Raw genomic sequence first — 12,425 nt, forward strand, 5'->3', positions numbered from 1 at the left:
AGTAGTAAAATATATCTATATTGACGATATTCCTTGAAATATATTAAATGCATAAGAATAGTTTATCCAAATAAATTACCCATCTAGAGATAGTTAATATCCAACCTACGCAAATACGTAAGCCATTTGATAACGACATTTGTGTGAGCGTAGAGCTCTGGCGAACCAGGAAGCATGAAGGCTGTTTTGTGTGTTCTGCTGTCCGTTGCGGGTATGTACGAAATGTTTAAAAAAATTGGTTGTCTGTAAAGTCGGTTTACTGACGATAGTTGAACGTGACAACAAAGACCGATTGTGCTTCTTTGTCGCTCGTTCCGCGCTCTCGCTTGCACTTCAAGCCTTACATGGAACGCCTCAGAGCGAGGTAACGCCGCATGAGTCATGTTTTTTCGTGCGTGCAGCCGGCTCTATCGAATTATAAGACGTTGTCACGTCAAAAATTAATGAGCATGTCTATTGTATGCTTGCCTATGCATTTAATATAAATGCCAGCTTTAGGCTGCTTTCCCACTCAGTACTACAGAATATAATAGGAGGTCTATGTACGAGTGACGATGTACAGATCGGTCAAGAGCTCATGAGCAATAAGAACTCAAACGTTCACAGAACCTACCCACACAAATGCAATTTTACTATCATCATCATCATCACGTGCCTTCTTCGAAACGAAGTTTGGCGATCATCATCCGAAAAGCTTCTCTATTAAAAGCCGCCTCTTCCAACTTCGGGTAACTAAGCCCTGTCCACCCCGTTATATCATCCAACCATTTGCGTCTTTGGCGACCTTGAGCTCTTTTGCCTGCAATTCTCCCTTCCAACACTAATCTTGGGAATGAGAATCGTCCTCCTCTCTGTAAATGCCCAAAGAAAGCGAGCTTCCTCGCATGGTGGTGGACATGATTTCTCTCTCTTTGTGGACCAATCCCAGTACCTTGGTGTTCGGTGTAAAGCTGTTCCAGGTTATCTTGAGCATTTTTTGCCGCCGGCAGGGGTGTGGTAAAATCCACCAATAAGATAGCATCATTTCTATTATAGTCCTATACTTAGCTCTGTTGAAACAGGGTTAGCCAATCGGCTACACATATTCCTGGTAGTTGGCTAACCCTGATTCACACACATGTATTCCTGGTAGTTTTTAGGTTGACTCAAGATTTTTTAACTGATTTATGTTATTACAGTCTATACCGCAACAGCAGGACCTTTGGATATTGGTGAGGGTAAATATTCGCGTTTCATCGAGTACCCGGATGGCGAAGGAGTGTTTCGTATGGTGGACTTAAAGGCTGAGCCCAACACTGAACTTGTTAATCAAATTGAGAGGAACCCCGCCGATAATGAATACTACCTCTTCACAAGGTATTTACCTATTTAGATTTTAGAGATCACTTATTATATAAGCAATTTTCTACCAAATTGTTACGTAGCGTCGGTCACCCATCCAGTTACCGTTTTAAACCAACGCGACGTCACAATCACTATCGCAATTCAAACAAGTTTTAACAAATTCATGCAGTTACCAAATAATGATTATTATTATATAGGTATATGATGTTTACTTATACCAGCACGACTCCGTTAAATCCATTTTTTCTTCATGGAGTCCTGGCCCCGCAGCTGGGAGAGCCCGTATCTTATTGGTCAGCATGAGGCCAGTGCCTTCTCATACCTACATAGTGGCCGTATTTAACATTATTATTATAGGAACAAATACAAAGGTTTTGTGTGTGTGTGTGTGTGTGTGTGTGTGTGTGTGTGTGTGTGTGTGTGTGTGTGTGTGTGTGTGCGTGCGTGCGTACAAGCGTGAACGTGAGCGTGTGTGTGTATATTGCTGTGTGTGTGTTTGTGTACGTGTACGTGAGTATTCAACTAACTATTCAAATAGTTGATTTTAATACCTGTTTTTTTCTTTTCAGACGCAATCCGACCTCGCCTCAGAGGCTGACATCAAATGCTACCTCTGTGCTTATGTCAAATTTCAACCCTAACAGTCCGACCGTGGTCTCCGTTCACGGCTGGATGGGCAACTTGGATGCTGCAAACAATATAGCCATCAGAGATGGTACTTATTCCCTAACTTCTATATCGGTGACTTTCCCTGGAGTTAAAGAATATGTGGCTCTTTATATATTTTATTCTCTATCCCCTGAGAATTTAGAAAAATCCGAACTTATTTCTTGTCTACCTCTATGTAAATTTCAGCTCTCTAATTCCAAGGGTTTGGGGCTGGGCATTGATGAATGATGAATCAGTGAGTGACTCAGAATATTTTTCTAGACGATGCCAGCGATTTCGTTTTGGTTTTTAAAAATTCGGTGTAATTCTTTGATTTTCCAGGATAAAAAGTAGCGTAACGTCAGGCTTCAAGATCCAAGTTTTCACTGGACCAAAAATAAAAATCCCTCAAGCGAATGGGCCTTTAAGAATCCAGGGGGAACTTTTTGATTTTCCGGGACCAAAAGTATTACGCCCTTCCTCGGGATTCTACCTATCTTTGTACCTACCAAATTTCAGCAAAAGCGGTTTAACGGATGGGCCGTGAAAAACTAGTAGACAGACAGACAGACAGACATACTTTCGCATTTATCATTTGTATTTGGTTCGTATTAGTATGCATATTGCATACATTGTATTGATTTATTTCAGCAATCCTGGATAACGACAATTGCAACGTCATAATTATGGACTGGAGTAAGCTTGCTAGCGCAGACTACTCCACCGTCGTGGCTGGAGTTCCGGCAGTGGGGAGAGGGCTCGGCCAGTTCCTCAACTTCTTAGGCAGTGTTACTGGAATAACTTTGGACAGCATACATTTGATTGGGTTTAGTCTGGGCGCACACGTTGTTGGTAACGCTGGCAAGCAGCTGAATGGCAGAGTGGCGCGTATTACCGGTATGTGTTGATCAACTCATCGCCGGCCCACTATTAGAGCTTTCTTTTCACAACGAGAAAGGTTTAAGTCATACTCATAGTCCACCTTAGTAGCCCACGCTTTCCAAATTGTGCGGATTGGCAAACTTCACACACATTACAATCATTATGGAGAACTCTTAGGCATGCAGGTTTTTTTTCACCGTTGAAGCAAGTCATATTTACCTAATTGCTTTCTGAAAAATACAGGTGCGTGCCGAGAATCGAAAAACGGACCCCTCGAATAGGAGGCCGATGTTTTAACCACTGTACTATCACGCTTATGCCTTTTGCTTATTGTTATTACCAATGGATAGAACCTTGACATAAGCGCCCTTTATAGCCAGAGGGATGAATTTTATAGCTGTCGGTTTCGCAATTTTTAAATGTATAAAAAACTACATGATGCCCGCGACTTCGTCCGCGTGGATTTAGGTTTTCGAAAATCCTGTGGAAACTCTTTGACTTGAAATATTAAACTTTTGGTGGATTAAAATTGACGGAGGACGGCGGTGTGGTAAACGTCTTTATTTTGTGGAGGCTTATGATCGACTCTTAAATACCAACTAACAGTAATTATAATAAAATCTTATAAGCTATTGTCTTAAAGATATTTCTTAATCCAACCTACATAATTTTGTATCGCCTTTTGTTCAAATTCAACGCGTAAGCAACCTACATATTACAGACTATCCGGGGAGAAAAATTCCGGGATGCAAGCTACTTCTGTACCAAACTTCATATAAATCAGAACGGATGAGCTCTTATAAGAATCCCCACATAGGCTACTTTTTATCCCGGGATAAAAAGTATCCTATGTCCTTCCCCAGGATGTAAGCTAACTATGTACCAAATTTTATCAAAATCGGTTAAACTGTTGGGCCATGAAAAGCTAGCAGACAGACAGACTGACACACTTTCGCATTTGTAATATTTGTATGGATGTAATTCTACGTTTGGGTTGTCATGCGTACCTTTTATTACAGGTTTAGATCCTGCGGGCCCACTCTGGGACTGGAATCCTAATCGCCTTCATTCCAGCGATGCCGTTTACGTAGAAGGAATCCACACCGACGCTGGCCCTAACGGCATCGGCATCGGTTTCTTAACGACTGTCGGAGACGTCGACTTCTACCCTAACGGTGGTGCTGCCCAACCGGGGTGCAGTACAAGCCAATGCAATCACCAAAGAGCGTGGGAAAAGTTCGCAGCCTCTGTGACTTACAACCATCTGACGGGCAGACGCTGCTCTGGCACTTCCGAGATCGTCTCTGACACTTGTAGTGGGGATGTCTTGAGTATGGGCAACGCAGATTTGACTAAACAAGTGTAAGTGATTTGAACATTCCCTTGTACCTGGTACATAAATTATTATTATTATAGCCTCAGTAGGTATACATTGGCCAAATAATATGTGGCGAATGCAAAAGCTCTCATAATATTATACTTATTCGTTTGTTTTCAATATGTTTTATTAAAAATAATAAATGTAAGGCCAGCATCGCATCAGCGGTACCTATGGTGCTGGAAATAATGTTTATGGGCGGCGGTAATCACTTAACATCAGGTGACCCGTCTGCTCGCTATTTTATTATTTAAAAAAAAAATTACTGATCCTTTTTAAAAGGTTGAGCGCTAGTTCTTTACCTAACTTTACTAACTTAAATCACTAAATAAAAAAGTGAAATAAATGAACCTTTTATGTTTTATGAAAAAGTTTGTCATCTTTTACAGGACTCCCGGCCTATATCGAGTAAACACTGGAAGCGAATATCCTTTCTAATTTATTTATTGTTTAAGTAAATAAATGGTTTGTTTTCTACGCTTGTTATTCAATTACTTCAGGCCTAGCACCAAAATTAGACAGGTATATATGTAATAATCGCAATTATTTCCAATTATTCCAATATTCGCTAAAATTCACATGAGTTGCAACAAGAATATTTTAAATTCAGACAATTACAACAGTTGCGAATGTCGTATGTGATCCACAATTTCCGTTCTAGCCTGTCTAGTTTGGAGGAAAGTGATTATGTATTGGAAGTGTCTAGATGGTCACAAATGGTCGTTTGATGATTAAAAAATCCTGTCATAAGTTTTTTAGCTGTTAAAATTTGTTCGTCGTGAATTTTTAATAGAATAACTTCACTTGTGGCCGTATGATTTTTTAAAATCAAATGACCGTTTTTAGTCTTCTAGGCACTTTCTTATTAATTTATTATTGAAGTAACAACATTGCATATGCGGTAGAGATTATAACGAAAGCCTTTGGCATCTTAATAACTTAATACGTTTCGTAAGTAAAAATAAAAAGCTTAGTAAAAATTAAATTAAAATTTTTATTTTATTATTTAAATTATGCTATCACATAACATTCTTTGTTCATTTATTTCACACGAATTTTATTCAGGTTTTCTTCAATTTATGATAATGTCAGTCAATTATTCTCAAGTTCTTAAAATGTTCTTAAATGACATATGATTGTAAGATACCTATACAGATAAAATATGAAACAGTATTTGTAATTTTTATGATGGTGTTTAACTACTCTTAACTTTCTAAATTTCTAAATAATTTTTACATAGGTACATATCAAAAATTGCGGAACTGGTAGGATTCGAAATTTCGAACCTGTATCTTCTGGAAATCGCACCCGATGCCTTGCCCACTAAGCCAAAATTGGCCTATGTATGTAACCCAGTTCTGCAATTTTTGACATGCATGTAAAAATTATAAATAGCTAATTGATTTTAATACAAAATTCGAATGCGTCCGTCGAGGTCTTTCAAAACGGTGCCCTGTCGCCGCAGGCTCCTCCGCAGCATCACGTAGTCTACATCGACGTCCTCGACGTTCTGTCTGTTGTTTGCTAACATCTGTTGCCGGAGAGAATTGTATAAACATTTTGTTTCAATGAATGAATATTTATTGCAAGTAAGTACCTAGCCCAATCTGAAGTTGCAACATGGCGTTTGCGCAGGTCACAGACTAAGAAGTAATTATATACTTAACTATTATTATTTATTACTTTTTGTATATGGTGTACAAAAACAGATCGCCTCGTATTCAGATTGGAATACTTGTTTTGTGCCAACTATATTATAATGGCGTCGATTTGAAAAATTCTTATGAGGGTGTGGTACGAATATGCACTTTTTCCTTAAAAAATTGCTAGTCATTTTACTGTCAGACAGATCTTTAATACATTTATTTCTTGCAACATAAGAAATAAATAAAGTATAGAACTCTAACCTTCGAAATGAAAACAAAGAGCTAGAATTTCGATTAGATTCCAAATTATCTCTATGAACCTAATGACAATGTGTAAGAAACTTCGATTCTGTCAGATCTCCCATGACATCTCACGGACGTTTTTTTAATGTATTTCCTAAAATTAATAATTAGAAGGAATATGTTATTAAGGTTTACCGTGAATCCCCCGCCGCCTTCGCCGATATAGTCCTGACTGAGGACGCGGTACGTGGCTTCGGTGTCGAGTGGTTCGTATCGCGGCACTTTGCACTTCACACAGCGCACTCTGGCGGAAACTACGCGCGATCCTATAGGAGCTGAAGCGTTGTACACCACCCGCATCCCTGATACAGATTTTTATATGTAAAAAGTATTTAGTTTTGGAATTGAAAATTTAGATGAATTAAACATTTCAGAACTTCTTTAGACGCGTTGGGCCGTCGCGTCAAAGACAAGCTAATTGTTGGCTATGGAAAAATAAAGCTGCCCGTTGTATCTATGAAGCTTTTAATGCTTCGCACATTACATAGACTCCACCCCAACTCTACTCATAAATAGTACATATAGCATGAGCTTTATATCATGTTCCTTACGTTGAATTGTATGTATGTGAACAACGCGTGGTCTACGCGTCGTACACTTCTTTCAATTCAATTTTGAAAACTCCACCGTAAGGAACACGACGTAAAGCTCTTTCCATGCTTTGCTATGAACCGAATCGGAGTGGACTCTGCGTCGAATTTGTGTAATATGGGAAGGTTACGCTGGGGCACCTTGCTGTATTTCAGAACTTTCAAGAACAAAATAAGAATGGGGGTATATGTGCATACTCACCCCCAATCTGAATCATCCGACCACTGTTGAAGTTTTGCGGGTCGCTTTGGCTCACTCCCACTGAGAACTCGAGTGCCTCGAGCAAATACGAGCCCTTTAGATCGTACACTTGCACTTTATTCTCGAATGGTAGCGCCATGAGGACCCCTTCGGTTGTGATTTCTGTGTAAAAAAATTATTATGTGAGAATTCTTCGTTTTCTGATCTTATGTATGACGTCATTACAGTATTATCTGTGACGGACACGACCGTGTTTGCACCACTTGACACTTCTGTATAAACTGCCTTGTGTATAAAATTATCTACCTCCTGAACTGATGTGAGCTCGAATGCCACCAATGTTGATCAAGCACACATGAGCATATCCCCACGCAGAACCAGTCGCGCGGGGCATCACCTGTTGATAACATGATTATAAGTATAGCTATTACATCTATCTACATTGGACCTTCACTTGCGACGAATATTAATTGATTGCCGAAGGTATCTTCCCATTAATCAAATTTTGGTTAGTATTTTCTTGTTAATCTTGCGGTGGGTCCCCAAACCCTTCCGACCTTCCAACTCGACTTAGAGTAAGATTATTAAATTCGGTCAAAGCATCAAATATTAAATATTTTGTACCAATATCTCTATACTCCAAGAACTCGGCATAAAACAACGTCTTTCAGCGTCAGTATACAGAGTTTTATTGTAAGATTTTTCGGATACGTATCTCGGTGTGAGGGTGACAACATCGAATACGTCATGCAGGGCAAAATCGAAAGAACCAGAATGCGAGAAAAGTCGATTCGTCTCCAACATACCTCTTCAATGAAGCTGTCGCAGACCCAACTGCCGATGTTGCACTCCGCGCGGCGGCAGGCGTCGCGGTTCAGCTCCGTGAGTGACACACTGAGCACCTCCTTGCCGATCGCGTACACTTCCCGTCGCCACGGTTCTAGCAGGCTGCCTATCTGTGGATCTGTGACAGCAGAGAAAAGAGTTTCACTTGCTCTTGCACCTTTAAACTACATTTAGAAGAGGTGAAGGAGCGTAAGCTTATGGCAGCCAATAGCAGACTGTACAGTCAGACACTAGTTACAGTTTATTTACGTTGAATTTAAATACTAGAGATATTTGTTTTTAATGTTATCTATACGCGTGAATTGCTAAAAATTGGCGACATTGTACTATCCTTGTACGCGCGTGTATGTGCTGCTGACGGTGTGCGAATGTAAGGTTGAAATCTATAGAGCGCACTTTGATTTTGCTAAGACTTAAGTTTCAGTTAAAACGAGACAGATTTATGCCAGCTATATAACGCTATCTCGTTTTAACAATGTCTTAAGTCTGAGCAAAGTCAAAGTGTGCTCTATAGATCTCACCCTAAGTGCGCGGTTACATTACGCGCTTCGAAGTATTAACGCCTTCATATTTAACAGTGCCTTTCATCCCAACTTCTAGTAGTTGAATTGGATATGTTTGTACTTGTTTCCGCCTTAAGTGTAGCATTAGTATTATGTACTTACTTGGATACTTACTTACCTTTTACAATCGATGGGCCAAGGTATATCGGTTGCCCCTCCCAGGACACAATCTGGCCTTCGTCATCGAAATATAACTTGATGTCGCCCAAATAGCGAGTGTAAGCCGAGGCTTGCACGACTAGGATCTAAGTAAAACAATATTTTGACACATTCATTTCACGTAAGGCATCTACCTTACTTCACTAAGGCCGTGATAGCTTACTGGTTAAGACGTCCGCCTCTTACTCGGGAGGTCGGGTTCGATTCCGGGCAGTAACTTTTCAGAGTACCTAAGCAATTAAATACCGTGAGGAATTATACACGCCTGAGAGTTCTCCATAATGTTCTCAAAGATGTGTGAGGTCTGCCAATCTGCACTTGGCCGGCGCAGCGGACTATTGCCTTAAGTCTTCGCATTCCGAGAGGAGACCCATACTCAGTAGTGTGCCGGCGATGGGTTCATCATGATTCATGATAATGACGATGATATACTTCACACCATGATATTTTCTATAACTCTATATTCTAAGTAGGTACCTAAACAATTTAATTATTAGATAATGCCTTGGGGTGAACTACATTTCTCTATAAAAGAGAAGACTCACTAGGTATTAGGTAGAGTTGAAGTGAGCCTGAACGTGATAGAAGGGGATCGAAGTAGTGTTGTTGTTTCGGTCGTTACATTCTAGTGCCTTGAAGTTGTAACAAACATACAATGACGTATTTTCGTCTAAAGGCGAACACACTTATCCGAGCCGAACGCGTAGAACGAAACGAATTTTAAAATTCTGTAGGTATATGAAATCTCATGAAACCTCGCACACTTCCGCGCGTTGAAGATTCGGACGATTCGACGCGGGGAGAGAGAAAGAATTATAGAGAGAGCGAGAGAGGAAGAATAAAGAATATGACGTAGGTATCCAAGCTGTCTCCGCCACTCAGCAGTTCTTTTATAAAGCAAACCTCAGGTACTCACTCTATGTCCGCTAGCTTGTGTGACGACAGTAGGGTACGGTCCGGCGGGCCGCGAGCCGTCCGGCGCCTGTCCATTGTACAGCAACGTGTGAGTGTGCGCACCCACTATTATGTCCACTTCGGGCGGCATCAGAGCTGCCAACCTCCTATATACATACATATTAAATTATACTCCACCCTCTATTGTCTATGGGCCTGATTTTTTAATTAGATCGCTAGGTGGATCTATTGAAGGTTTATCTTTGCGATGAGTTTATAGAAAGGTTCCCATTACAATCTTGGCCAGCGTGGTAGACTATGGCTAAAACCCTTCTCACTCTAACAGGAGACCCGTGCTCTGTAGTGAGCCGGTGATGGGTTGATCATGACCCGAATTAGGTAGGCAAGTAGGTACCTACTTTTATCCTGTTTATTATGGTTCAATTGTTAGATTGTGGTAAGAGCTATCTGATGGGGGGTTCGGCTGTGGCTAGTTACCACCCTACCGGCATAGCCGTGCCGCCAAGCGGTTGCTAAAGTCCTTTATGATGCCGCGTAGAAACCGTAAAGCGACTATGAGTTTAATGAAACTGCCAAAACCCTTTCAATTTAGCCCACTTCCATCTTAGACTGCATCATCACATAGGTATCACCAGACGAGATCAAGGTCAAGGCCTAACTTGTTAACGAATTTAAAAAAGATTGCTCTATGCGTCGAGGAAAAAGCGTCAGTTTTCTAGTTTTCTGCGGGAAACGCTTTGTTTACCTTTTAAATCAGCTATGGAAGAATAGATTGTAAATTAGTAGGTAGGTAGATACTATATTCATTTACAGGTCAGTGGAATATCCAACGTGTGAAAGCACAATGATGATGTCCACATTTTGTTGAGTGAGTATGGCAGCTTCGCGCCGCACCGCTTCCAACTCATCCTCCATTATTACTTTTCCTATTGGTGCTGTAAACTGAAACATCACAATTCCACTGAATCAAAAATCAGACTAAACGTATCAAATTATGGTCATCCTGGGTGATGAAACTTATGAAGGTTTCAATGAATGGAACCACACCTACCCCCGTCAATAATATTCCAATAATGCCAATCTTGCGTCCTTTTCGCTCGACTACTATATGGTTCTTCACGTACGGGGTCATTTCTGGTTCGAAGGTTGTGTTAACATTGGCACCAAGCATGGGTGAATTTAAATCCTTCAAGTATGGAAGAAGACCGTCTATTCCATTGTCGAACTCATGGTTGCCAAGGACCTGTAAGAAGATAGTATTTTTTTATGATTCAAATATAATTTTTGATCTATTCCGACAGTTAAGTCTCTAAGCTATAGATTTAAAATTGATTATGAAAATTATTAATATCGATAATCGCAACTAAACACCCAATTCAAAGATAATAAGTACGATCAGGTTAGTTCCGCGTTGTCGTACCTACCTAGGTAGGTAGTCGTATATCATAGGTCGATAACACGATAGGTAAAATTATGTCAGTTCCGTAGATAGTTTTCTTAAATTGTAAATATACCTATTCTGTAATTATGTAATGTGTATGTACTCAGGTATGCACCTTAGGTATTTCTAAGTTATAAAGTTTTTCAAACATCCAGCGATGGTTTAGGTGGTAGGTACAAAAAAACTGTGGTGAACTGTCTGACTAATGAAATGCCTGGCATACTTGAATACCCGGCTGAGTTTGTTGTAGGCTCTTCTCAGACTTGGGCGCGTTTGGAACCTTTAGTTTTAAGTTTAATCGGACAAACAAAAGGTGTTGAATAAACGATTTTGATTTGATTTGGCTAACTTGATTAAAACATGCCTTACTTAAAACATACTTACTTACATGCACTAGGTACTGTGGTACTATCTAAGTCTCAGTTTATATACTTATGTACTTACATGAGCATCGTGTTGTGGCAACAAATTCATAAAATGTAGAGTTACGTTCCAGCGTAGAAAGTTGTACCACATAGTCCCTTGAAAGGTGTCTCCGCCATTGAAGATCAAGGAATCTGGCTCGCTCTCCAACGCCTGACGAATGGCTGTATACAGGCGCTCATAGCCACCAATGCAGATTCCTTCTACTGGGTTGCAAGGACTTCCGTTCAAAGCTATTTCGTCGAAACTTTAACATTTAAAAAAAAATTGACTCCCGAAAGTATACTTGACACTTCATTAAAACTTTAATAGGATATCGGAATAAATTTTAAAAGCTAATAAAATATTTAAAATATCTTCAACAAAAAATAGGTCATATTCGCCAAACCAGATCGAAACAAACTCTCATAGGTACTCGTTATCTACGGCATTTGTAGAATCATTTACCTGAACGTTCAAACAACTTGAAAGAGGCTTTACAACGCATTAGAGCGGTTACGCACTCATCCGATCAGTCCGTGAAAATACGGATATAAAGAACTCGGACCGAATTCGGATATTGCTTACGCACTAATCCGATCTCTGATCCAAATCCAAGCAAATTCAGTGGACATCGTTGACATATCCACATCATAATATGTCCGATTTGAATCCGATACACATCCGATATATACTCACAGATGACGGATGTCGGATCTAGTGTGTAAAAAATATATATATAGCCATACAATAAATAGTTCTATGACTACTTCGGAACGTATTTTCACGGACTCGAGCGGATGAGTGCGGTAACCGCCCTTACGGGTGTTAGCTAATTTGGTTGTAAAATGTATAATTAACAATTACTTACTGTGCGTGAAAATCGTTATAATGTATTACATTCAAATCGAATAACCCATCATTGCTTTGAGCAAACACAGTACACAAAAATAAAACTAACACTCTGTACATATTTTTGCCTGTAAATAAAATTCGATAGAGATCTTTAAAAATCGACTAGGTGCCAAATTTCTGAGCAATCTTGCTACTCTAGTGCCAACTTATATCTAAATCAAGATAGTAAATTAAATTACCTATCTAATCGA

At 39.8% G+C, this 12,425-nt stretch overlaps 2 protein-coding genes across 4 annotated transcripts in view; one reads left to right on the forward strand and one right to left on the reverse strand.

Annotated features, from left to right (window-relative positions):
* Positions 1–12,377, reverse strand: part of LOC123870865 (apyrase-like) — a 33,137-nt gene extending 20,760 nt beyond the window's left edge. Inside the window, exons 1-11 of one of the 3 annotated variants that reach the window (XM_045914344.1) lie at positions 12,191–12,377; positions 11,362–11,587; positions 10,528–10,719; positions 10,288–10,418; positions 9,478–9,622; positions 8,521–8,647; positions 7,800–7,957; positions 7,300–7,390; positions 6,994–7,155; positions 6,337–6,503; positions 5,660–5,783 (exon numbers count right to left, since the gene is read on the reverse strand). In XM_045914344.1, the coding sequence (XP_045770300.1) occupies positions 5,660–5,783; positions 6,337–6,503; positions 6,994–7,155; positions 7,300–7,390; positions 7,800–7,957; positions 8,521–8,647; positions 9,478–9,622; positions 10,288–10,418; positions 10,528–10,719; positions 11,362–11,587; positions 12,191–12,291 (1,624 nt within the window). In that variant the 5' untranslated portion in view covers positions 12,292–12,377. Of the gene's footprint in view, positions 1–5,226; positions 5,784–6,336; positions 6,504–6,993; positions 7,156–7,299; positions 7,391–7,799; positions 7,958–8,520; positions 8,648–9,477; positions 9,623–10,287; positions 10,419–10,527; positions 10,720–11,361; positions 11,588–11,787; positions 11,895–12,190 lie in introns of those variants that run through there. The other 2 variants (XM_045914343.1, XM_045914345.1) reach the window with 2 other exon arrangements.
* Positions 134–4,729, forward strand: LOC123870870 (pancreatic triacylglycerol lipase-like). The gene is made up of 6 exons (XM_045914353.1): positions 134–211; positions 1,179–1,356; positions 1,914–2,059; positions 2,644–2,889; positions 3,894–4,236; positions 4,642–4,729. The coding sequence occupies exons 1-6, from the start codon at positions 175–177 to the stop codon at positions 4,688–4,690; spliced, it is 999 nt and encodes a 332-aa protein (XP_045770309.1). The 5' UTR covers positions 134–174; the 3' UTR covers positions 4,691–4,729.
* Positions 12,378–12,425: the final 48 nt, after the last annotated feature.

This window comes from Maniola jurtina, chromosome 13 (genome assembly GCF_905333055.1).
Source record: "Maniola jurtina chromosome 13, ilManJurt1.1, whole genome shotgun sequence".
NCBI lineage: Eukaryota > Metazoa > Arthropoda > Insecta > Lepidoptera > Nymphalidae > Maniola > Maniola jurtina.

What these genes read in the sequence shown, in the direction of transcription:
- LOC123870870 (XM_045914353.1), top strand. Translation starts at nt 175, where the DNA reads ATGAAGGCTGTTTTGTGTGTTCTGCTGTCCGTTGCGG. An exon ending in GAATACTACCTCTTCACAAG is followed by an intron (nt 1,357 to 1,913) that starts GTATTTACCTAT and finishes TTTTCTTTTCAG; the next exon opens with ACGCAATCCGACCTCGCCTC. An exon ending in CAGAGTGGCGCGTATTACCG is followed by an intron (nt 2,890 to 3,893) that starts GTATGTGTTGAT and finishes CTTTTATTACAG; the next exon opens with GTTTAGATCCTGCGGGCCCA.